The sequence below is a fragment of the Haemaphysalis longicornis genome, unplaced genomic scaffold, assembly GCF_048455015.1.
Source record: "Haemaphysalis longicornis isolate Haplotype H1 unplaced genomic scaffold, Haemaphysalis longicornis Haplotype H1 scaffold_7, whole genome shotgun sequence".
NCBI lineage: Eukaryota > Metazoa > Arthropoda > Arachnida > Ixodida > Ixodidae > Haemaphysalis > Haemaphysalis longicornis.
Window position 1 is genome coordinate 43275888 of NW_027526422.1, and position 26829 is coordinate 43302716.

The 26829-nt window shown below is 46.1% G+C and overlaps 1 protein-coding gene across 1 annotated transcript; it reads left to right on the top strand.

Moving 5' to 3' along the window:
• The first annotated feature begins 3161 nt into the window (after window positions 1-3161).
• On the top strand, window positions 3162-26158 carry LOC144145397 (putative phospholipase B-like 2). The gene is made up of 12 exons (XM_077676986.1): window positions 3162-3300; window positions 7744-7994; window positions 8605-8851; window positions 10312-10409; window positions 13161-13390; window positions 14616-14707; window positions 14850-15010; window positions 22194-22286; window positions 22375-22446; window positions 23038-23190; window positions 24668-24827; window positions 25924-26158. Exons 2-12 carry the CDS (start codon window positions 7780-7782, stop codon window positions 26098-26100), a joined length of 1698 nt encoding a protein of 565 aa, XP_077533112.1. The 5' UTR covers window positions 3162-3300; window positions 7744-7779; the 3' UTR covers window positions 26101-26158.
• Window positions 26159-26829: the final 671 nt, after the last annotated feature.

The following is a 26829-nucleotide window of genomic DNA, read 5'->3' on the forward strand; positions in this document are numbered from 1 at the left end:
TGGGGTCATTGTTCCTTGAGTCATTCGTCTTGCTTTCAATACCGATTGATTCGAGGCTCCAAAACTTTTGCAATTCGTCGTGAAGTCCGTTCGCGGCGGCTTCCACATGGAGTACCATCACAGCCTGCGCTTGCGTTAGCGTCACTCTGCTCTCTTGGAGTGGTCCTTGCATAACCCAACCAAGCTTTGTTTCAACTGCCATAAGCTTGTCTCCAACTCGTTTTGATGTTCCCGTAAAGAAGTCCCAGTAATAATCCGATCCTATTAGCACCCAAACCGACTGAAATGCTGCCGGTTTCTTATTATCATCTGCGATTTTCATGCCCATCGCCTGCATTTTTGGCATACCTCTTTACTTGGGCTGGATAGTCTGTTTCGAGATATCACCTCAACCTTCACCGCTTAGATGACAATTTTGTCACTTTCTCTTTCTGGACCCACGGCAACTTGCACCACTTCCATCTCCGTAACCTTTTCATTTCCACCGAAACAGCCTTTCCCAAGCTTTTCTTTCCTCAGAACTTTTGCTGCAATCTTTTCTGAGAGCCGGGTTGATATAACCGACCTGTGGCTTCCGCTTTCAAGCAACAGTCTGGCATAATCACCTCTTGTTCCTTCGCCGAACCAAGCCACTGCCGTCTGCAGGAGTACGGCAGTGTTTTTATTTTGGTCTTCTCGATCTACTGCGTGCAGAGTACAAGCCGGGCTGGTTGCCTCCTTTTGAGGTGCGGCCGAAGTGTTGCTTCCTGTTTTGTCTCTTAGCTTAGTCCTGTACATCGACGTTGCGTGCCGGCCTTTGCCCCTTTTGCATTTAACCTTGGACCTACAGACGCGAGCGGTGTGGTTTGGTGGTGTGCACCTAAAGCATGCTCTTCTCGCGACCAACGCCGCTTTCTTTTCTTCCGTGGTAAAGCTTCTGCAGCAATCCTCGGTCATATGATTTCGTTGGTTACAGAATAAGCATTGATCTTTCAGCTGAGCCATAAATAGTTGCGGTGGTTTTCCAGCATTTCGCCCGTTCCTTCGTGCTTTCCAGTTCTTGCTCTTCTCCTGTTTCCTCTCTGTATTTCACTTGTTCACGCAGAAACCCTAGCAACCTTTTGAGTGTTTCATCGTTCTTCTTTCCGGCTGGGTCACTTCTCTGTCCTTGAACATCGCTACTATCCGGGCTCGTCGTAGCGACTTCTTTCATCTTAAACTCAACAGCTAGCTCCGGAGGCAGGACTCTCCTAAGCACAGGCATCAGTATCGTGGCATAGCATTCTGCAGAAACATTTAGGCTTGTGCGAGTATTCGGTGTCTTCGAATATTCTAACGAATATTAAAGTATTCGAATTCGCTTCGACTCGAATTTAAATTTTCCGATATTTCGAGGCATTCTGCGTGAACAAATATCAAAACGGCGTTCAAGTTTCGGGTTTGTTAGGCAAGCCGCAGTGCCATTGACATCAGTCCTACATCTTGACGACATGTGAAGCCAAAACAAGCTAAGCCACATTCGGAACTTTGTCGTAGCCTTCTTATTAAGCGTGACCCGCATGGCGCGTTTTTGCACGCGATTGGGGCGCGTCGGCGTTGCGCGTGCGATTTTTTGACGCCCGCGTCGACGATTCCGCACGCGCTGCACCTTCTGCCTCGCGCGTCGCGCGCGGCATTTCGAACCGCTCGAGACACCCGGCTGGCTCCGCCAGAGATGTTTAGGCTTACCACCCCGGCAGATATTGCATGGGCGCTTTTACTAGCGGCGCGGATGATGTTTTATAATATCATTTTCGCCCACATTATAAGCTCCGTTACCGCACAAGCAGCTTCCTGCGTACCTTGGGCAGCATTTTAGAGGGCGCTTAAAAGCGGTCGCTCGAGCTCACGACCCCACTTCGCCGCGGACGCTGCCGCCATGTTGCCGCCGCCAGCCGCTCCGCCCGCAGCGTGCGGGTGGTTCCGCGGCAGCGTCAGCGCGCCTGTGACCTGCGCGGCGCGTTTTCGCGAGCAGAAAACAATAGCCCGGCCGTTCCTGGAGAAAGACCAACAAACAGGGGAGAGAGAGCCCGTACGTCGCCGTCGCTTTCTCGCTCGGCGGTCGGGCGCCTCGCCGGCTCGGTCGTATCATCCGCCGGGCCGCGCAGGTCCGTTCGTAAAAGCCTAAATTTTTCCCATTGCGAACAATCCAATTTCGCCGGGACTTATCAGAAATTCGTACTATCCCGAAATTCGTGTCACCCAGAAACGTATCATCAAGATTCCACTGTATAGAACTTTTTTATGAAGGTCCCGCCAGGCCCGGAAGCTCAGTCTCTCAGTGACAGGAAGCTCAGTGACATCTGACAGTTATTCGACATCGCTTCGAAAGTATTCGACCCCAAAGACTATTCACTTCGAATTCGCTTCGAACTAAAATGTTACTATTCGCACAAGCCTAGAAACATTCAATGACTCGAGGGCTAGTGTGTGCTTTTGGACTCCTTGAACCAGTTTGCGAAGAGCGTCTCTTTGCTTTGGAGATTCGATTTTTTCTATCTTTATTAGCTCCTCCATGTGCAGGTCAAATGATTGCTCCGGATTACCAAATGTCTCCTTCAATATTGCCACTGCTTGATCATAGTTGTTTTCGGAGTACTGGAGACCTTCGATAGCGGCGGCTGCCTTCCCCGACACCGACGACATCAAGTAATTAAACTTGTGTCCCTTCATCATGTTTGACCTTTGGTGTACCGCCGATTCATACTGCGACCGAAGCCGCTGCCAAGCAAGCGGATTCCCGTCAAACTTCATCAAGTCCAGCTTGGGTAACTTGACTAGCTCCGTCGCGTCTGTCGGGCAGATCCGCTCTGCGTTATTTGCAGCTGTTGGCATGTCTGGGCCGCTGGCCTGAGTTAACTCGGCTATGCTGGTCTCCAGTTGCGACAGAATAGCAAATATCTTTATATAGTACTGAATATTTCTTTCAAACTCGCTATCAGCTGAGTCATCTGTGATGAACTCCTCCATTTGTTCATTTGTTGTCTTTAGATTGGCGGCTATAACTTTGTTCTGCGCTTGAAGTACGTTCAAGGTTCGCTTGTGCACTCCGTTAGCACTTTTTTCTCCCGCCAGGCTGGTTAGCGGCGTAATCTGTCTTGTAAGCGCTTTCCTCTTCTTGATTAGCGTTTCCTTACTCATGCTGACAGCGGTTTTCGCTTACGCTTTGAACATTGGTCCGCGTACGTGTTCTTCAGCTCCGGCAGGCTCCATCGCCGTCCCTTTTCCGTCCAGGTTGCTCAGTTGCTCCTCGCCGTGGTCGTCTCTGCTGCTCCGAGGCAGGTAAGGTGCTTGTCGACACGGCTCGAAGGTAATCCTGGTCACGGCACCATCGTTTTGTAGAGACGAGAGACAGAGCGGCTGTCGGAACACGCTGGTTTAATGGCGAAAAAAAATAATACAGATCGCGCGCTCGCGCTGCATGAGCAGGTCTTTCTTCTTCGTCTTCTTCTTGATCCTTGATGCGAATATTTTACAGCTCACAGATGGGTTCCTTTCGCAGCACAGAGTTCAGGGATGTATTTATTCACTGAAGGACGGTGCACTATCGATAGACGGCAGTATATGAAATCATTAAGACGTACATTTTCTAGAACCCGCTTACACTAAAAAGGCGGTCAGGCTCGCGTGCCCGCACTCCAGGTAAGAACAGCTGTATTATTGGCGGCAGAACTGTCAGCAGAGGCTTGCCAACTATGCAGAACAATTGGGGCTCGCAATAGGTGATTTGGAGCCCTGTGTGACGCATATCTTAAAGTGTGCAAATTTACTCGTGTAAATTTCATAACTAAATAAAGTCTAGTTTCACCACCCATCACGAAGCTGTACATTTTTTAAGTGCTTATAGCGTATTCCTTGTGAAAATTGAGGCTTGCCAACTAGGCAGAACAACTGGGCCCCCAATAAGGAATCTGAAGCCCTGCGTAATATATATCTAGCATGTTTTAGACACGTGTGAACGCCATAAGTAAACAAAGCCTAGTTTCACCACCCGCCAAGAAGTTGTACATTTTTTAATGCCAACGGCGTATTGCTTCTGCGAATGGACGTATCTTGAACAGAATTTAAGTCATTGACGCCGAAAATGGTAGTTGGGCCCAATATGTTACGTTACATGTCATGCTGACGAATAGACAACTTAGCTCTGTTTGCTTGCATTCCTACTGCCCTTATTCTCTTTAAGACACGAAATTAAGCAATTAGTTCGGAGAGCATGCACGCGATGACGGGCAAAGAAATGGCGCTCACGATTACCAACCAGAATCAACGGGTAATGCCACTGAAGTAGGGTGGAAACGTTTACCTGTGTGGAGGTTCAGCCGACGTCAGCCGATGATGTTACTTAATTAAAAACGTCTTTTTTTGAGTAGCGGTGATTGCAAATGCCTTCTCGCCCGGGTACGTAACTTAACTTTGGCTATTTGTTTTTTAAAGGCGCAGTCCCTTAGGAGCTCGGGTTTCTGGCATCTCCTATCGTCGTCGTCGTCGTAATCGTCGTCTCATCTAGTCATGGTACTAAAACACTGCGACACTCGTTTACGCCTCGAGCTAGAACGCTTCGTAACGCGTACTTAAAAAAACACCGGGACATTCATTTACTCCTCTCAGTGTTACGTTTCGTAATTCGTGCTAAAAAAACACCGGGACATTCGTTTACGCGTCTCGCTGGAGCGATTCGTCTCGTTTAGGCCTTACGCTAGAATGCTTCGTGCTTCAAAGACGCCAGACGTCAACAGCAAAGATACATAGCTCTACCCTCCAACAGTTCCATCTCCATTGACAAAAACGCCAAGGCGCGAAGAATACACCTATACACTGCATGCTTCACCCCCCCCCCCCCTCCATATTTCACGTTCGTGGAGATGGCCCGGAATTGTTCTCTCAACTACGACACATATTTACGTTTCGATTACGCATTGACGCTAACTATTGTGATAACGCCCATGTATTCATCCCTTCCCTGTCTTTTCTCCACCAATGATTAAATACCTTTTTCCTCATCTTCACGGCATATCCGTAAACACGTACCTCAACTGCTAAACCCAGTGCTTCAGGCAGGCGGATTTTCCCTCCATTTCAGGCCGAAGGGATAATTTGGCATTTGATTACAAATGGCAGAACGATGGAAAGTTGGGCTAGTTGGTACATATACATCACGAAAGAAGGCGCGATAAAAGACGACGACACAGAACCAGAAGGTACACAGGACGACGCGCGACTAGCAACTGAAGCTGTATTATGAAACTGAAATATATAGTACGAAACACCCCGATAACCCGAACTGATATCTGTGTGCACCCGAACACACGCACACAAAATACAAGAAAAGTGCAGAGACAAATACAAACAATCAGGTGCACTGTTTGCACCTGATACTAAAACGAAAGTTCAACTACTCGGAAGAGTACAGCGCACGGCTTACAGGTTCACGAGTGTTCAGTCCCGTCGCACCTTCAGTCCGGTTAAGGCGTGCCAGCGTCGGTATGGGCCAGTCGTCGCATGACTTCGTTGGTGGGGGCCAGATCACGCATGGAGGTTCCCTGTGGTGAACCGTGCTCCGGGTTCTCGCGGTGGCAGCAACCGCGGCCCTCGTGGACGCACGGTCAACACCTCTTGATGCTTGAGTGGCTCACCGGCTGACGGTAGGTGCGGACGTCACCCGTCGATGACTGCTGATATGTGCTCGGGTCCGAACGTCCGACAGCTATCACCCTAGCATTCCCCACGGCCGTCTTCTCCCTCTTCCGCGTCACCGCATCCTTCCATCGTTGCTAGCATATTGTCATATGATGACGTTTGAAGACGACGATGATGATGTTCGGGGTGTTTGGAGCATATCCCGTAGAGCACGTCTTCATTATCGTTTTCACTTCACCTCGTGACAAACATTCACTTGAGCACGTCAGACTTGGTTACGCCTGTAGGGGTGCCACACGCACGCTATTAGAAATAGCGATTTCAAACATTTAACTTTTGGTTTGGAGTACTACAGCTGCAGCTGGGCTATGTTGAGCATAATAATTGGACGTGGGGAAGTTCCGAAACGTAAAAAAATACAAACGCCCCTTCGTATAACAACAAAGACGGTTGAAACGCGGCGCTCTTGAGGCGTGAATTTTAATCGTTGGCGGTTTGGGCTTTGATCGTTACGCTTCAACCATCCTTCGCGTCACCCCCAATCATCATCATGACCGAGAAAGTTGGCTTTCCTGCAGTGAATTTTCCCGTACGGTCGCCATATACTAGGCAAAGAAAGCTTTGCCCTAATAAGAATCTTGCTCGCAAGGAAGTTTCAGAATTCTCTTGTCATCCGAAGTACAGCCAAATTTAGGTAAGCAGGAGTCCCTTCGCGGAATTTTATCTTAAACGGAACCTCTGTCTCAGTTGTCTTTTCCCATTTACGAAACGTAAACGAATCTCGATGAACGGAACGAAAGCTTTTGATGCTCTAATAAAAGAAACATAGAAGCCGTTAGGTAGGTTCCAACACGGAGACTAGGTATTAAAAAAACGACAATTTTGTCTCGCCGTAGAGGAAATTTTGAAAGGCTTTCGGCGAAACCTAGAGGCAGTAAATGCCATTAGTAAACAGTGGCTGCAGAATTTTAAATAGTCAAGAGTCGATACTTTTTTCGCCTTTTAGGGCTTGTCAGTGGTATCAGAACATATAACTTTGTTTTTATGGCATAAAAAGGTAGCAAATTGCTGTATTCAGTTTTCGGTACAACTTTCCGGGTTAGTTTACTGCGGAAACAAAAAAAAAAAAAAAAAACACCGTCTTCGGCAAAATTTAAAACATATTTGGGACCTTCGCTGACACATCTCACGAAGTACCTTCCGTGTTCTCAAGACGAAATGTCAAAGCGTGGACGAATCAAATCGTGTGCCGGTTCTCCTCATTCGCCCCGGACGATTTGTCTTCCTCAAATATGGACAAATACTTTGGTCCCCAAATGGCAGTACTGTTGTTTTGTTTTCGTCGTAATTACGGTGTTTTTTTCTCTCAACAATTATGCTGCAATACCCATCTCATACTCCCACCACGGCCGCTCGATGGAAACTAGGACCTAGTTTCCATCGAGCGGCCGTGCTCCCACCTTCATCACCTCAAATATTGATCCTTCAAACTTTTACCGGTACAGCAGACCGCCGTTTTTTTTAAAGACGTTAGTTGGACCTTGGCGGGATTCCAGCAATGGCAAGAAAATTAAAGCCCCTTTTTGAAGAGAAAAATGGCTAAAACGCGAAGCTTTCTACCATGCGACTTGAGTCAAAGTCAAACTCTGAAATCCCAACTACTTCGACCGTGTCGGAATGGGGTACTTGGATAGACGTCGGCTTAGTAACGCGAAGTTCGATTCCAACCACGGGAATCGTTTTTTTAGGCATTTGATGTGTCTTTGCGGAAACCCATTGTGTAAGCTGGCTTTCCTGCAGTACGTTTTAGGCGTAATGATTTGGATTTGGGACTTTGACTTTGGACTTCGGAGACATTGGCATTCGACCAGAGAAAGCTTCGCGTTTCAACCATATTTCACTTCATCCACAACAATCGTCATTGAGTGAGAAAGCTGGCTTTTCTGTAGTACGTGTTAGTGTGGCCAGTCGCCATTGTGAGGCAAAGAAAGCTTTGCTTTAAAATTGCGATGTAGGCAATCCCGCGCCGTAGCGTGCAGTTACTTCATTTTTTTATGTGTTTCTTGCTCGTTTTTTCTTCACAAAAAGGGGAGCATTCCACAAAGAACAAAGCGCTGGCACGTCATGGAACATCAGCGCGCCCTGGCTACGCTGCTGCTCCTGGGACTCTCATTGAGTAGGGGAGCTGCTGAGTGCCATAGAGCTTATGCTACGTTAGAGCCCGGAAGCAGTCGACTCGTCATCACGGATGGGACGCCACCTTCGGCAGATTTTTCCAATCCTACCGCTCTCATCCCCGTCGCCTGGGCTAGCTTTCAAGACGACATACAAAATACCGGGTAAGTTGAGCAAAGACGGTCAAATAGGTGGATGAATTCAATGTGCCCTACACGCCGCTTGAAATGAGCCTGAAGCTTGCGCGACAAACATTTCCACTGTATCAAATGTTATTGCCGAAGAAGGGTATCTGAACTAAAATACGATGTTATTTTATGTTATGAATCCTATTTCAGTGCTCGGACAAAGTAACTCCAATCGTATCCTAATATCTGCAAAGGGGTGTTGGGTTTGTAAAGATGTGTAAATAATTTGTAGCAAATTTGGGTTTACCAGACGGCACAAAGGACCGCGATTGGAGCTAAAGCAAATGGTTAACATATTGAAAATTCTGGCAACAGTGAGAAATCTTACCACTCGAATGGCCAGCCGCACAAAGTGTACAGAAATTTGGAATGTCTGGCTGCGGGCCGTTAGTTGGTATCGGGATGTCACTTTAGCCCTCTTGAGATTTTATAAATCGCAATGGGACAGATAAATTGCTCGGGATTGGATGTTTAATAAGTTTTCCCGTCGTTAAAGGGCGGGGGTATTTTTTTAACCTTTTTGGTTGATCAGGGACGATCGCACATTGTAACTTGTTTCTCTTCCCGTTTTTCTTTGTCTGTCCAGATGGGGTTACCTAGAGATCGAATCAAATTTTAATGTAACGGACGACGTCCAAGCCTATGCAGCGGGTGCACTCGAAGCGCACCTGACACGGCAGCTGATGGAAAATCAGTGGGAGAACATGTTCGCCCACTACTGCGACAATCATACAGAATTTTACGCGAAGCTCAACGAATTCCTGCAGAAGAATCTCGACTACTCGCGGCGTCAAGAGGCCCAATTGGGGGACGCGGATCCATATTGGAACATGGTAAGAGTTGTATAGAGGTCGTCGCATCCTACAAATGAAAAGAAAACGTTAGACGTTTTCACGGCGCTAACCACGAAATGTCGTGCCAAAGCACATCGACTGGCGAATTCAATGCTTAGAATTGAACTGTTGTTTCATTACGCACACGCAGCCAAGTATTTTTAAGGAGGCTCTATATACTGCAAGCCGCACTGTCAGGAAGCCAACTTACAAAAATTCTTATCATTTTAAAGGTGGCTTCACTTATATAGCCAAATGTATTGCTGAAAAGCTGTTTTAGGTGTGATGTGAGCAGTATTATCAAGTGTATAGGAGAGAAGACATCACCTATATGAGCGCCGAACCAACAGAATTAACAGAAATACTAAACACAAATATATATAAGAGCGACCATTACAACACAATATGTACTATTCAGGTTTCAGAGCGCATGATGGGGGAGATGTTGATGTATTTTTGAGAGTGCAACAGAGGGGAGCACAAACATGCGCAGCCCAGCGTCTTTATCAGCTCAGCTTCAATTATCTCTCGCGTGACGCGGTCGGCAGATTACTTGAAAGCAATCCCTTTGTCAAAAAGAGGGATGTTCCTGTAACCAATTATGTTCCTTTAACCTAATATGTTGCTTTGACCTATTGGTCAAGCATATTTCCATCTGTCTGACGTATTGTCGCTCACAACTCAAGAAATTTTTGTAGTTAACAGGAAATGTTTAACGCGCCGAAGGTGTTATCTGCAACAATTATACCGAGCACGGAGAGACAGGACGTCGGGCAGACCGGCACAGCAAATTGCGTATTTAATTTGCGGGAAATGCTTCGGAAACGGTCTGAAAACTACAGTTAATGATTTTTTTGTTTGCCGATTATTTGGGCCCAGGGATGTGTTGAAAAAACAAGTGTGAAGATGATACGAATGATAGTGATTAGATCTCTGTTAAGGCTCACACCAAAAACATCGCTGTCAATTGCATTTAGTCGCCTTTTTATTTAAGCTTAGGATTACTGTTAAAAAGCTAACGCAAACCAGAATAAAATATCCTACGTCAAACTTTGCCATATTCTTAATAACTGCGTTTTTAGCAGTGCAGTCTGATTAAGAATTGTGGGACGCACGTTAAACGTTCGTAGGCCTGTGTGCTTCTACGGGTTCGAACATCCCACATGTCGATATTTCCAGCTCTGTAGCTTGGTCCTCCGCTTTTTAATGCAGCAATGTTAACACACCACAGCTATGTACTTTTAACACCACGCCAAACAAAACAAAAATTTCAGAGATAGCCGGGAGTTTCAGTTGTCGGTAATAATATATTTCGCAACGACTTTTGTTGCAATGTGGAATCATTATCATTTACAACAAACTTAGCATAACTGCCGTTGCAGTATTTTGTGTTACCCATGAATTATACATTCACGCAGAGCAGTATTTCATGATTACCGTTACACTCCTCATTCTATCAGGTTCATCTACAAATGCGGCAACTTCAAGGACTCAGCGACGCTTTTGAGAACGCCACCCTAGATACCTCCCACGACCTTGTCAATATCACAAGGGCATTGTAAGTACATTTATTCTAGGAAGAACGTTTTTCTGATCGAAAGTACATCAGCAATGGTTTGAAACCAACAACGGTTAGAGTGTTATTGGCGATGGCCATTTTGAATGCGTTTTCGGGTATACCATTACAAATGTGTACGCGATTTTTTTCTTGCTTTCGCTTATTGTATTGCGCACCTTGGTGTTACAAATCGACGACGTACACTCCAAGAAATCACCGCAGATGGGCAACACCACAACGCCCCGAAAACGACCAATCAGCGTGACCAAATACGCGCATTTGACGAATGACGAGCCTCATTATGCGATTAGAGCTACAAATGAACTATCGCTGGATCAAAAGCGCACATGCACGTCTTCTGCTGTCGTGCCAGCGATGGTTCTGTCATCCCAGCGATGGCAACACTTTTTTCAACTTTTTTTGAAATTTTAGATGTTTATATAACGTAGTCGCCCAACACACCCAGTACTTATATTAGGCGGTCGCAAGGTACTTCAGGCAAAAATTGCTGCTCGTTCAAAAGATTTTTCTTTCGTTCCCGCTCTTGGCGCTCTTCGACGGCTAGAATTACGTCACTAGGGCCATGTAGCATCTCTTAGCCGGTTTTTTTTTTCAGTTGCAGCAATGAATGTTTTTCGACAGCAACTTAAAACAAAAGTCGCAAACACAAAGCAGAAATGGAAGACGTATCTGGTGCGACATGCAAATCACGCAGTGCTGCTCCGTGCTGGCGATAACTATAGCTTTCGCAGTGGTTCCAGGCGGGAAGGAAAGAGCGAAAGCGTTTATCAAGGAAGTGTTCAAGGGTCCCTTTAACTGTAATCGCATGCTGAGCCTCGCCATTCTCCAAATTCACACATTTCCTCAGGCGGATCGGTCGTTCTGGGGCACACCTGCGGTGATTTCTTAGAGTGTATTCGATCTACGAAGGCAATCAAGGTTTCGCCTGTCATTAGTGGGCACCCGCGCAAACGCTCTTCAACGCGGAGTTTTCGGACTGCGGTGCGTCCGAATGCCTCTGCAAAGCTACTTTTGTAATGCGACCAGATGCGACTGGTGACTTCGTGGATCCGATTCCACAAGTTTACAACTCCAGTCAAGAAAAAAATGCCGTTGTTGAGCTTGATCTTATCGTCCCTGTTTTTATGACTGCTCACCATCTTGCAGGATTTGACCCAGACTTCAACATCGTGTTCATACGTGCCGCTTAATTAAGCTGCACGGATCACGTTGGCAGGCCGCACCGAGCAGATGGCAGGTATCACGGGAACCGTAGGTTCCTGGTCGTTGGGCTGATACCTTATCGACGCAGTGTGCGTCTCAGTAGGTCGAGAGCAAAAGAGTCCCAGGGAATCCTGACACCCACAAAAACTATAAGGTTTTATTCTTCGATGAGAATGCATGCGTGCGAAACTAAAGTTGACCTTCGAGCCGCGCTGGACAAAATCAATTGACACAGAAGACAGTATCTTATGAGATGGACGAAGCTTTCGCTATGCCTCTGGCTTTGATTGCATCGTCTGCAGCGCAGAGATTGCATGGTATGTTGAAGCTGGTAGTAATTATGGCTTCACGGCCAGCACGCACCCCTCAGCCCCCTTCCCCGGGAAATGACCTGGGTTGCCTTCCCCTCACTACTTGGAAAGTCATTGTCAAGTCCTTGTCGGTGGCGACAGTCCTTATTACGACCGACGACCGACCAAGCGACCGACGGACGGACGGACGGACGGACGGACGGACGGACGGACGGATAAACGGATTAAGGGCGTGTTGAACATAGTCTAGGTTGTTCCACTCGTGATTAAGCTGCAAAATCTGGGGCTCAAGCGATGCTTAAAAAGGTTATCATTGACAAAGAAATTTGCCACAAAGCGCAGCCAAGAGGTGTATATGCACATTGCAATCGCACTGCATGTTGCAGTATCTTTATTCTGATTAATGTTCACTTCTGGGCAAGGTGGTTTACACTTCTGACAAGTAAAGCGCAAAAAATCCTTCTTCCTCCCTTGTGTAATTTTTTGCGCTTTACTGGTCTGCATTCTGTGTCCTGTTGACGATTTAGTGCAGGCGAGTTTCCATCGGCAGCGTGAGCACCGAGTTTTTTCGCGATTAGGGGGTCTTATTAAGTGCAGAGCACTTCAGGGCCGCGCCTTGTCGTCGTAGCTCACTCGCTGGACCCAAGCAGAGCTGGCGTTCCGTCGTAGCCGCTGTCGTCGCGGCGTAACACAGAGGCTTCGAAAGACAAGCGGTTTATATAGTCATAAGCGTTCTAAACTCGTGAACCGCTGGCGCTTGCCATACATCTCATGGTTGTTTAGCACAAATAAAACTGCAGGTACGTTTAGGCAGAATATACGTAATTAACCGGCAGCGCTCACGTTAATTCAGCTAGGAACGCTCGTTGGGTTGGTTTTTACTAAGCGAAAAAAGTGGCAGTGCAGCACTGACACGTGCGGGAGGAAAAGCAAGCACAAAAAGAAGAGAACTCCCGCTGGCGCAGTTTCAGGCAGGGGGCGCGTGAGCACTACGACGGCGGGAAATGTGATTTGTATTGGGTGGTAGCAGTGAGCGGGTAAGGGCGCTACAGACATTATGGCTAATCACTGCTCTGCACTTCCCACAGCTTTCTCATTGAGTGGAACGGCTTTAATTTTTTGCAATTGACTTGAGCTTAAATGAACTGTAATTTTCTTCTGCCAGCTCCGAAATGTGCCTCCTGCGCTTATTCTTCCAATCGATCTTCCTTTCCAGCATGTTCAGCCTGATGGGCGATCTCCTCGATCTCGAGCCCGCCCTCAGGCGACCATCGGACGAGAGCTCTCTCAGCCAAACACCTGCCTGCTCCGCGCTTGTGAAAATCGTGGGAGAGAACGACGACATTTACATAGCTCACAACACCTGGTTTCTGTACCGCAGCATGCTGAGGATTCAGAAGAAATACGTCTTTCCATGGCACTACAAACCTTCCGTGACGGGTCCAGGTGCGTCCAAAGATTAGGTTATAAGTAGAGTTGCAAAGAATAAGGATCACTGATGGTTGCAAAGCATGCGTAAGCATTTGTGTAGGTACTTAAACCACCGCAGTGGCCAGTAAAACAGAGAGAGAAGGCTCTTAATGAAAAAGCAGGGAGTTTTACCGGCGTTTCCAATCGCCTACATGCATCTCTGCTGGTGGTCAGGGATGTAGGGAAAACGGGCCCTAGAAAGATGTGGGCAGAAAGAAACAAAAACACTGGCGTGGTTTGACGTGCTTGATGCACTATTTTTCAGATTGCGTTACAGAATTCACAATTTTAAAATGGGACCAATCTCCTCCAATTAAGAAAACAAACTTTTCAGAGCCTGATGCTACTTTGAGGGGGAAGCCCATGGTCCTATGATAGTCTTCAGAGTTACCGGCCATTGATGTAGGCGTTCAATATCTTCCACAAAAAAAAAAAAAAACCGGATCCTGGTGCCAAGGAGACTACACATTCTAATAAAATATGTAAAAGTTTTGCAGTAAGCCAATGAACGGTGTGTATATTAAGACCTCGCTAAAAACTGGCGATTAATTTAATAAGCAACTTTCAGCTACACTGGTCATAAATATTTAAATATAATCGTGCTTGGCGAACATTCAGACACGGCGTTGATTGTTAGAATATATTCATTAAAAAAGTGTATTTAAGCACAGAGGGGCTAATTTGAAATTTTGGCTAGTGAGATTGATGCAGAATAAAAAGGATTTGGGCATATTAGATCAAAGCTCCTAGGCTAAGCCCTGCTGCACAACGCATTATCAAGTCGGGATTGTGCGACTCCTCCAGTTGTATCAGCACATCGTTTCGCAAGTACTCGTCAACTAACGTGAAGCCGTGATCGGAAGATGTCTTCAAGCACACCAATTGAAGCTGTCAGAAAATACCTTTAGCAGCATGGGGCGTTTTTCCCGCTCCCCGCTTTGATATGGTCAAATAACATAAGTAATATGGTCGCTGCACGAGCACCAACCGGATATGGGTACGTGAGCCCCGACTATTATGAGCCACCTCGCTATCATCTCCGACTCCCCTGGAACATTTCGTGCGTGTGATGCGGGCACCGGTGATTGCAACGGTGACAGACAGGCATATCTTACAACGTGCAGAAAAGCGCGGTGGGCATCGTGTAACGTATACGATGTATGCACGCTTACCGACACATGATTTCCGCCTTGTTTTCCAGGCGGTGTAATTCCTGGTCAAACGATAACCATGTCATCATATGCTGGGAACCTGGTTTCCTTAGACGACTTCTATTTGACCTCCACGGGACTGGTAAGAATGACCCGGAGTTTTGTGACCCCGCACAAGCGGCTCAACTGCACAAACGAAAGCCCACGTAATTATTATCGACACGAAGTCGAAACGCTGGTCGAGGTCGGTTGACAGGAGTTTCGGCTACGCGTAACTTGCGCAGGTCATCACCGAGACGTCGCTAGGAAACAACAATTCTGATCTGTATCTGCTGCTGAGACCAGACGCTGCGCCATTTACGTGGGTTCGTGCTATGGTTGCAAACCGCCTGGCCACGACGGGTTCCGAGTGGGTGACCATATTTGGGCAGAAAAATAGCGGCACGTAAGTACTCTTAGTATAGGACAAGTTTCCTGTCAATTAAGCTATACACCATTTTCCATAAGCAGCCGGGAAAGGAGGAAAATACTCTCAAACCAGTTCTCTCGGCGGCCGACCAGCGTTGCCTGAGCGCGCTGGGCTGCTAACATCGCTCGGCGCGGTGTGGTCCGCTGCGTAGTTCAGGAGTATTTCGCACCGTGTGCTTAGTTTTTGCGGAACTTTCAACTGTTTTAGCCAATGCTGCGATGCAGTTCAAGGCGCAAACGGTGTTTGGTAGCACTGCGCGGTGGTGGGTTATTGAACAACCAGCGAAAGCGAGAAACAGTCGCTGGCAGCACGCATGTGCACGACACTGCCTGGAGAAAATGCAGTGCGGTTGCGGCGTGTTTCTGCGGCATCCCTTCCCAACGCGCACCGAGTTGAGATATCGGTGGATTCTGTTGATAAATCGCGACGACTTTGTACCAACGACCAACTCCAGGGTTTGTTGGGTGCACTTGGACGGCAAGCAGACGGAGCAAAATCCATTTATCACAAGCAAAGCTGCGACAGGGAACGGAACCCCCTGAAATGTTAGAAGCAACTTTATCCTTTACAATACAGAATTGATTGGTTGGTTGATTGATTGATTCATTCATTCATTATGGTGTTTAACGCCCCGACGCTTCATGGGTGATGAGGCGCGCCGTATTGGAGGGCTGCGGGTTAATTTTGACCACTTGGGGATCTTTCACGAGCGCCGATACAATACAACACTACAATACCTTCTGGTTCCTTGTAGTCAATTTAAAATACCATATATTGTTTGGTCATTACAGCCGATTGGCATTAAACAATACCATTTTCATCTAATCTAACCTTTAAAATCACGGTGTTTTGGTTACTTTTTTTCAGGCCAACGCATTACACTGCCAAACGATATGAAAGGATAACTTTCTCCATCGCACACTGCTGGTGGATAGGAGGATAAGCTGGCAGCCAAATCTGGAAACGCAGCTCGAGATACGCGTGTACGCTGCATTTGGAAAATAGCTCAACCTGTTCACAACGCGGTCAAAGAAAATCTTCTAATCCTTTTGCGTTGCCACGGAATCTAAAGTATTACAATTACAAATCAGTTACTGCTGGTCGCGTAAAGCATTTGTGGTGCAAGCAGTGGTTTCGCAAAGGTGGGCTCCGAGCGACAGTCCACGTGCCCTGCGCAGAGTTAGGTCAATCATGATCACGATCATGATCAACCAATATTAACTCGCCCGAACGTCAACCCTTTCGCTCAACCTTCGAATAGTAATTTGACTGGTTGTGCGGTCGTGTTATTTTTCAGCCCGGGTAATTTCGTTTCGTCAGTAACCGTCATAAGTCTAGTTAAGAAAGATTATATTGCATTGCAATGTCAACAACGTAGCAATCGCCTCGTCGAAAGTCCATCGCGAGCACGGATCACCGTGACCGTGATCACCGTGATCACCGAATCACCGCATTCGACGTCCGCGCTTCCGTAAACATGACTAATCGGTGAACATAACAAGCACGGTGGCATTGAAAACACGTATTTACTCCCCGATATCGATTTCTATGTCAGTCGGTGCCATACCGGTACGTTTGCATCGCGGAACTGCGGAGCACCACCGGCACCACCACCACACTGCTACTGCTGCTCGCAACAGCCGAGGTCGGAATTTCCCGCTCTGGCAGCAAATTAGGACCTAAAATCCGTCCGCAGATGATGAAAACAAAACAGAACACACACACACAAGCACTGCAACCGCTAACTTAACGCCAAACCACTACAGTTCACTCGGTAATGCACGGATACCGAGCAGACGCACGCAAAGAACGGCGCACTTAACAGCCCAGCGCGGAGGTTTCGGCGGTCGCTTCATAGACGGCGCTAGCGTCTGGTCAGAAAAAGCAAATGGCGGCGCCCACCTCTAGCAAGGAAAATGGTGTATATATAGCGATACGAGAGGTCTGATGTCGATCACGTTTTTAGTTTCACCATAAGAGCAGAAAAATGTCACAAGGCATTTTAGGCTTATATGGCCCGATTGTATGGACAACGTCCACCCATCATCATCATCAGCACCACTACCACCACCACCACCACCACCACCACCATCATCATCATCAGCAGCAGCAGCAGCAGCATCATCGCCACCAGCCTATCTACGCCCACTGATCTCATCTGCCCGTCTAACTTTCTGGCGCCCCCTTCCACGCTGGTTTTCTCTAGGGATCCACTCTGTTACCATTAATGGCAAAAGGTTATCTTGCCTTCGCATTACATGCACTGCCCATGCCCATGTCTTCTTCTTATTTTTACTAATATTAGTATGTCCTTAACATGCGTTTGTTCCCTGACCCACCCCGCTCACTTTTTCTCCCTTAATGTTACACGTATCGCCTTCCGTTCCATTGCTCGCTGAGTCGTCCTCAGTTTAACTTAACAAGAACCCTTTTAGTGATCCTCCAAGTTTCTGCCCTGTAGGTGAGTGCCGGTAAGATGCAGCTGTCACACACTTTCTTCTTCAGGGACAATGCTAGGCTGCCATCCATTATCTGAGAATGCCTACCGAATGCACTCCACCCAATTCCTATCATTCTAATCATCTCTGGCTGATGGTTGGGATAAGGAGTCACAACTTGCCTAACTAGATATATTCGCTTACCACTTCCACTATCTCGCCACCTATCTCAAATCGCTGTGCTCTCCCACGCTGCTCTTTCATCTATCATTATTTTTGTTGCCGCGTTAGACGCCAGTGCCGGGAATGCTGCATTCTTAATATATGGCGTTCGCATAAAAGTTCATTCACGGTCTGGCGTCTGAAAACGCCTCGAGCTCAAATAAAGTTACTACTACTACTACTACGAGTACTTCACGGTCTAGTGGGGCATTCCGCGGCCCCTGTACCCCCCCCCCCCCCCTCACACACACACATACACACACGCACACGCACACGCACACGCACACGCACACGCACACGCGCACGCACGCACGCACGCACGCACACACACACACACACACACGTACGCACGCACGCACACACACACACACGCACACAAATGATTACGCGCCCAATGGTGACAAAATACAAAAAATATAGCTAATAAAATAAAAAATTCGAAAAGTCAGGTCGTCATCAACAAATAAAGGAGTCAGGTGATCAGTCGGTCTGTCGATGACGTAACTTTAAAAGTCTCACCTCATTCCCTATTCCGCGCTTCCAAAACCCGAATGGGGCGAAAGCATTGTTATCCCGATTTTAGTTTTTACTTATAGTGCTTATAGCTTTTTAAATACAAAGTATTTTTCTGCGTACTAAGGAAGGATTCAAACAAGGGACTGGCTGGCTGCTTTTCTGGACTCCAATAACAAGTGCATTCGAAAACACCACACCATGCGGAACGCACGCGCGCACGCACACACACGGGCGTGTGCGACGCACATACGCGTTCGCACGCACTCGCACTTTCAAGCACATTGAAAGATTCGGGCGAAATAATCTTAGTTGGAGATATGAATGCCCATATAGAAGGTTTGGATGGATACACAGACCACAGCGGTTCTCTTGGGATAGATGTATGCAGGAAAAACCGGCTTGTAATAGTAAACACGGAAAGCAAGCGTGACGGACAAATAACGTGGGAAAGCGGTAACAGTCTGTCCAGCATAGATTACAGTTTAGTATCCGAGACAGTATACGAAAGGTTGCGGGAAATGAGGATAGATGAAAATAGAACAGACAGCTTAGGAAGCGACCACAAGCGGCTTAGCTTGCACTTTGGAGGCGCAACCCAGAGAAATTTAGAAATAGGTACAATAGGAGGAACTAATTTGAACAATGAGCAGTTAAAGATAATCGCTGATAGCTTGGAAGATAAAATCAATAAATACCCAGACCAAAATTGGGATTACGACGAAATCATTGCGTTCGTAAAGGGTAAGATGAATGAAGCAAAGCAACGAAACCTATGCAAAGGGAAAAGAAAGCCGAGAAGCTGGTGAAATAAGGAAATAAAAGAGGCTATTGACGAGCGAAGAAAGGCGTCGAGAGAACATAGAGAAGCAAAAAGGACTGGTATAGAACTGGAGGTAGTGAAGAAGAAATGGGATATCTACCGTGGGAAAAAACTAGAAGGGCAGAAAATGGTGTAAGCAAAGATCGAGCAGAAAAGCGAACAATGGATGGCAGAAATATGGAAGAAGGACAAAACCGCATCCAAGAAGTTTTGGAACCATGTAAAATTACTCAGCTCAGAAAACGATATACATCAAAAATTCTTGATTGATGAGGAGGAGAAACATCTAGAAGGAGAGCACGCGTTGGCGCGTATTCATCGAGGGATTAGAGAGAAGTGTCGGGCAATAGTGGTAGGGAAGCCTGCACCAATACCATCAGAGCCACTGAAGACTGCGGAAAGGGAAATAAGTTTGAGCAACCTTGGTTTAAAAAAGGCAGAGCAAAAGGTTTCCCCCCAGACAGCCGTAGTCCAGGACGGAATACCAATGCAACTGATAAACCTGCTTGGACGTAAAAGTAAGGAATCGTTTATGAGGGTAATAGATAAGGTGATAGAAACCAAACAAATACCAGAGAACTGGCTAGAAAGTAGGATGAATTTAATATATAAATTCGGAGGAGACAAAGCCAGTATTGCTTCATACAGACCACTCACATTAACGTCAGTGGTGTATAGATTCGTAATGCAGGCGATAAAATCAGATATCCAAGCATGGATGGAAGAAAATGAAATACTTGGGGAACTGCAGAATGGATTTAGACAAGATAGGCAACTGGATGACAATTTGTTCGTGATAACGCAATGCATTGAAATAGCGAAAGCACAGAATAGACCATAATGGATTATGTTCTTGGACATTAAAGGGGCATATGACAACGTAAATAGAGAACGGCTGTGGAGAACGCTGGAACTCCAGGGATTAAATGACGAGTTAAGGCAGTTCCTTATGGCAATCTATAACGACAATAGAGTGCACCTTACATGGGAAGGACAGAAATGCGCCCAGCAGGTCAACATCCATCGGGGACTGAAACAGGGATGCCCTTTGAGCCCAATACTGTTCATGCTTTACTTGGCAGGGTTAGAAAAGAAACGGGAAGAAAGTCAAGTAGCATTTAGAGCAACCCATATGCTGAAAGGCGAAGTGGTACAACAGCGTATTCCGGGAATGTTATACGCAGACGACAGTGTTCTTTTAGCTGATAACCGGACCGATATGAAACGACTAATAAATATTAGCGGCCAGGAAGCCACCGACCTCGAGTTAAATTTAAGTGCAGAAAAATCAGGAATAATGGTTTTCAATTACGCTACCACTGACGTAGTGTCTATCCAGCAAGGCGAATTACTTAGAGTGAAGGGATATAAATATTTAGGAGTGTGGATAAACGAAGGGGATAACTACTTAAGAACTCACGGGGAGGAACTTAAGGTTAAGGGAACGCGAAACGCAGCTATAATGAAGCATAGAGCTCTGTGGGGGTATAACAAATTTGAAGTAGTAAGAGGAATGTGGAAAGGAGTAATGGTTCGGGTCTTACGTTTGCGAATGCTGTACTCTGCTTAAAATCAGACGTTCTCTGAGGTCTTGAAGTGAACCAGAGAACGATAGGACGTTTGGCCTTAGGCGCGCATGGAAAAACAACTAACGAGGCAGTACAGGGAGATATGGGCTGGATGTCGTTCAGAGTAAAATATGTTTTGAGATGAGGTTGAGCGCAATGGATCAACGAAGGTGGGCAGCTAAGGTTTTTAGGTGCCTATTCTTGAAAAGCGTGGACACGCAGTGGTTAAGGAAGACTAGAAGGCTAACGATGAAATACGGAAAGAACAGTGGAGAATCCAAAACAGCCAAGGTAACCAAAAAAGAGGCAAGGAAGATTGAAACGAATAAATGGAGGGACAAAATGGAAGCTATAACGTCGTTAGAGATGTACAGGGCTGAGAAATGAAGCATCAGAAAGGAAAATTCCTACGATAATTCCCAGGGAAGTGCTTTGCTTTTTGAGGCTAGAGCAGCTTGCTTGCGAACTAAGAGATTTGTGTGGAAGTATTCACAAAATGATGGGGTATGCGTGGTCTGCGGAAAAGGAACAGAAGCTATGCGGCACATAGTATTAGAATGTGAGGGTATCCATCCAAATCTACACGAAGGAAATATTCGGCTTCCAGAAGCCCTTCGATTTATAGGTATCACAGAGGAAGTTAACTTAAAGGCTGTCGAAGGGACGAAAAGAAGATCAAAATGCTGGTGGACGAAAAGCAGAGAGGGGAATATTGCCTCGGACAGTACCACGTATAAGAGAAAAGAGGTATTTTGTGCCTAATAAGCTTTTTGTGCATGCCCTAAGCAGCGCTGGTATTAAACCAAGAGTGTAAAACATAGGTTTTTCTGTCTTTTTTGGTAAGATGACATGTCATCACCCCGCTACAAAGGGGAAACCAATAGCAGTCATCAATCGTCGTCATCATCAACTCCAGCGCAGGAGGCCTATATGTGCCATGACCGGAATAGAGCAGTTCGCGCTGCGCACATATTTCGCATTAAAGAGTATAGTAAACGTCAGTGTGCGCAATGACCGAGAAGACAGCAGTTCGCGCCCCGCAGAAATTTCGCATTAGGGAGTATGGTAATCATCAGTGTATTTGCAGTCTCCCAAATAGATTCGCCCTAAAAATCTGTTTACATTCAGGCACTGAATTCACAATGGCTGCTTCTTCTGAGATTCCGTGTGACGTAAACAATACAATTACAGTAATTGTATGCGAATTCCGGATTGCGGAGTAATGCATGCTGCAGATTGTGAACAAAAGAGTCATAGCGCTCTCGAAACGCCATACCATATGCTGTTGGAGTGCACGGGGCTGGCTTAGGAGAGAAGAACCCATTTTCCACCTAACATCAAAACCCTTCAGGAGTGGACTTCGCGTCATCTGGGCCCGCCGCATTTAAAGGAGACTGTCATGTCCCTGTGGACTTTCGAAAGTACCACGGGGATACGCAAGAGGACGTAGAAGCCCTCACCCCGTTTACCGCCTGCGCCATCCCCTACTAGACCTCGAGTCACCCCTTGTAAATAAGGGATTATAATAATAGCAATAATTTTTGACTTCGTCAGTGACCTGTTTTTCATCTTTCGTAATATCCGTGTTTCCGCAGCTACAACAACCAGTGGATTGTTCTCGATTACAAGTTGTTCACCCCTGGATCACCGGTCGTGAACGACACACTCTGGATCCTCGAACAAATGCCGTAAGCTCAAACCGCGAAGATTCCTCGCGGTAAGTATTTACTTGTTAAGATTCATTCACGGTCTCTGTGTTTGCGGCGTTTTCTGCAGTGGAATAACGAGGCAAAAGGACGTTAGCGACGTTCTTCGAAAGAACCACTACTGGCCCAGCTACAACGTTGCGTAAGTTACTTTTGCAGTTATCCTTGGAATCGCCATGTGCAAGTGGGAGACTTTTGCGTTGATACCAAGGCTAATTTTCAAAGAAGGTTGGGCCGTTATTATACAACTGCTTGGCGGCTCTTAGTAGATCGGTCAATTAGAACAGTCTCTGCCGCTTCTTGTATCATTTGCGCGTCATGTTCACCCTGGTGTTAGAAAATGCAGGTACATATTATAGATATCTTCGCCTCAGTTGCTGTCACGGTTCTAATGCTGTTGAAACTGCACAGTAAATTGACATTAATCATGTGGATATAAATACAAAGTTTACCCTCGTCTCTGAGAGGCGAACCATCACCGAATGGACGGCAATTTGAAGCTCGAATAGCCTCGTTCTGCACTGCCATTTGAAGTGCGCAGTTGTAACCCCGTGATGTTAGCGCGATTCCTCACAAAATTAGCATGAGGGCTTTTCAGCAGGTATAAACGTTTTCGCATTTTTCCAAAGGGAACTGTTTTCCTGTCTTTGGGGCTGCCACTTTGTTTACAGGAGATGAGAGAGACCACGAGCATATGTGACGTCGGGTAAGAAAATATTATTTTCGTTTCCAGTTACTTCGAGGACATCTTCAACATTAGCTGCCAGCCAGAGCTCGCTGAAAAGTACGGAGACTACTACAGCTACGAAAGAGCGCCCCGGGCAAATATATTCAGGAGAGACCACGTCAAGGTTCATGACATGGACTCTATGATGGCGCTTATGAGGTACGCACGGATCTTGAAGCCTGTTACTTTCGTCAGTCATTTTCCCGGACTTTGTGCACACACTACCTAAAATCTGTTTCCGTGCCATTATGAATGGATGAATGGTTTCATGCCCTATATTCCATCCCATCATATTTTTACGTGTAGTACTTATCGCATCTTCCCTGTGTGAGGAAGCGTTTTTCTGGACAGAGGCGTTGGAACTTCTCGGGAAGACGCTATGGGCAGCCCATAGCTTTCTGCGCTCTTAATCTGGTTCATGCCAAACATACCAACATGCTTAAACATGCTTAAACATGCAAAGATGCTTAAACATGCCAAAACAATTGAAATGCCCCCACAAAAACTAATGCTCACCGTTTTTCTTTTTTCCCACGAACAATATTGGATTGGAATGCGCTGCCACAAGCTGTCACTGAAATTGTGACCCCGGAATCATTCGTATCATCTATCAGTTCGTACTTTTAACAAACAAACAGGGCCCGCAAGACGCCAACGAGCGTTATCGCCTCGCATTGGGCAAAAATTGTGTACATTTCAACTTGTGTGTATTTTCTTTGAAGCCGGGATGCACCTACGCAACAGTCTGCTTTCTGGTGTGTTACGCGCTTTTTTTTTGCTTGTTCCTGCTCCGGAAACTTTGTGATGGATGTACTTAACCAAGAGTGCTTTTGTCAGCTATGTTACGTGCTATTTTTTTTCTCGGATTGTTGGTTTCTACTCAGAAAACCTTGTCTCCCTTGTTCGGTTACGTGTTTCGCTGTACCACGCGAGTTCTCCGCTGCACCACAGTGCTGAATGTATCAATATGTAACCACTCCTGCCTTGGCTGCCAACAGGTGGCTGGCAGTATATTACAAATAAATAAACAGGTAAATAAATAAATAAATAAATAAATAAATAAATAAATAAATAAATAAATGAATGAATAAATAAATAAATAAATAAATAAATAAATAAATAAATAAATAAATAAATAAATAAATAAATAAATAAATAAATAAATAAATAAATAAATAAATAAATAAATAAATAAATAAATAAATAAATAAATAAACAAAAGTAGCATCTGCAAACACGATATGAAATGCAACGCACATTTATTTGGATGGGGCGCGTTACTGTAAGCCGATAACACGGTTTCCTCTTTCGCTCTGCTTTGTTCAGCTCTGTAGAAGATGGAAGACGAAAATATTAAGCGAGTAATCTCTGTTATCCAACTTGCCTGTTGACGTCATAAGTGACGTCCGATGTACCCCAGATCGATCGCGCTACATTCACCCGAAAATCGGGGTGAGGCCGGGGTGCGATTCACACTGCGAGGAAATTCTCTCACATTTTACCTATAATTTGACAGGAGTGTGCAAGGACGCGGTGAATTCCTTTGTGTGCGAACTCTGTGCGAACTGACTAAACGTTGTGCCCCACTGGTGCGTACTATACCTACGTCGCCTTGTGTCGTAACATTTTTTTAAAGGTATAACGACTACACCCATGATCCTCTGTCTCGCTGCAACTGCACGCCGCCGTACAACGCCGTGTACGCCATATCGTCGCGGTACGATTTGCTTGATCCACACGGCAAGTACGACGTGCCCAACATGCACCCCATGCCTGTCGGGGGCACTGATATGAAGGTGAGTTGCTCTTACACGGGGCATCATCCACCAGGCAAGCGCAGTGGCGGTATGTTTTTGCACAGAGCAGACGATCGTCGCAATGCGAAAGCTAACAACATTTCTGATTTAACATGACGGCTGTACGCGTCACTGGCAATAGTGTTAGAGTCGTTGGCACACGCCGGACTGGAGGGAATTTCGTTTTAACGAGAGACGGAGCGAAAGGAAAATGGTATAAACCTCACTTTGCCGTTAAATGATAGCTTTTGGGTAGTACGCTTTCTCTTCTCGTCATAGTGCGACTTTAACCCGTAGGATGCATGCCTTTGATATACAGACCAATCGAATGGCCTATGAGTGGATTACATTTTACCCTTTTTAGGAAGATTTACAGCCTTAGTAAACACACTCCGGTTTTGGCAGAATTACAAGGATATGAATTGCGTCCAATAGTGTTTGCTTGCTTTACATTGGACACGGAAAACGATGTACATTACATAAGGTGGCCGTGATTCTTCAGTAAATGTTGCGGCTATTTTGTACTGTATAGTATTTGTTATGATTCTAATATTTTTACAGATTTGACCAGCCCTGTACGCAACCGATACTAATGATTTTACATGTACACCTGCTTCGTCACAACCTCATAAATGATGTTACAAGCCTTGCAGATATAGAAAACGAATCTCACGTTAGTGTGATCAGCCCGTTGTTACAGGTGCAGGTTCTCAGGAAAAAAAAATTAACCAAGGACAGCGGGAATCCATTTGGCAATTACGCTCGATATAAATAACGTTCATTGTTCTGTAGCCTTCACTCATTAACTAAAGCAGTGTTCAAGGTCTAGACACAAGGCGGTGTTTTTTTATGAAATTGTTATTTGATTTCTTAGGATATCTAGTGAAGTAGTTAAAGACATTCGACAGCCGCGAGTGTCAAGCGGAATAATTTTCAAAGCGGTACGCCACCGACATTTTTTTAGTGCGTGCTTCATGCGTGCTGAATTTGTTTCCAAAATAGAATTCATAGGTTAAAAACTGCGTCATTTTATAGCGGGATGATGGCTTGCTATTTCACGGAACCCCGAACCTACGGCACATTATTTATTGCACAGTTTACCAACTACACGCTGTTCAAGTCGCTGGAGTTCATCGGAATCAGCGGGCCAACCTGGGGGACGCAGCCCGTCTTCGAGTGGAGCACGAGTGGATTCAACGACAGCCACATCGGACACCCTGACAAGTGGCAGTTTGGACCGGTTCACCACCAATGGGGATCCTGTTCCGCTTAGCGCCAACCATTAGAAGAAAATAGACAAACAAGAAAAATAAATACCCGCGTCACTGACACTATCGGATAAATTCAATGCTTTCAATTATTTCCTCTCTTTATCCACGTAGCACCCGCCGTGATGGAGCAGTGGCTAGGCTTTGTGCTGCTGAGTACGAGGACACGGGTTCGATTCCCGGCCGCGGCAGCCGCTTTTCTGATGGAGGCGAAAGGCAAAAACGCCCGTGCGCAAGAGATTTCGGCGCACGTTAAATATCCCCAAGTGTTCAAAATTAAATCGGATCCGTCCACTACGGCGCGCCTCACCAACTGCGCTTCGTCGGCACGTTAATCCCTACAACCAATCAATTAATTCACATGGCAGCGTAAATGACTGAGAGAAACAGTGCGCACCAACTTCAACAAGCATCAGCATCTGCCCTATCATTGCCACCACATTCGTCTGGCATAGCAAACTAAACACCTAGGCTCGGCCAACATCGCTCGACTTCATTGAATCCCCCCCCCCCCCTCTCTCTCTCTCTCTCTCTCTCTCTCTCTCTCTCTCTCTCTCCGTCTTATCATGTCCACGTTATTCATTTCAGCAGCCCTGCTACTCGTAGGCACCTCAATATCTTTGCAGACGCTGAACACGCAGAGGTCTTAAACCTTGACCCCTTCGGTGTTAATATGTACAGTTTTTATAGTGTTACCCCAACACATCTGTACACAGCTTCGCCGTAAAATATAT

Coding starts and splice junctions, on each gene's coding strand:
- LOC144145397 (XM_077676986.1), top strand. CDS start 7,780: ATGGAACATCAGCGCGCCCTGGCTACGCTGCTGCTCCTGGGACTCTCA. Junction 7,995..8,604: donor GACGACATACAAAATACCGG/GTAAGTTGAGCA, acceptor TTGTCTGTCCAG/ATGGGGTTACCTAGAGATCG. Junction 24,828..25,923: donor TCGGGGGCACTGATATGAAG/GTGAGTTGCTCT, acceptor TTTATTGCACAG/TTTACCAACTACACGCTGTT.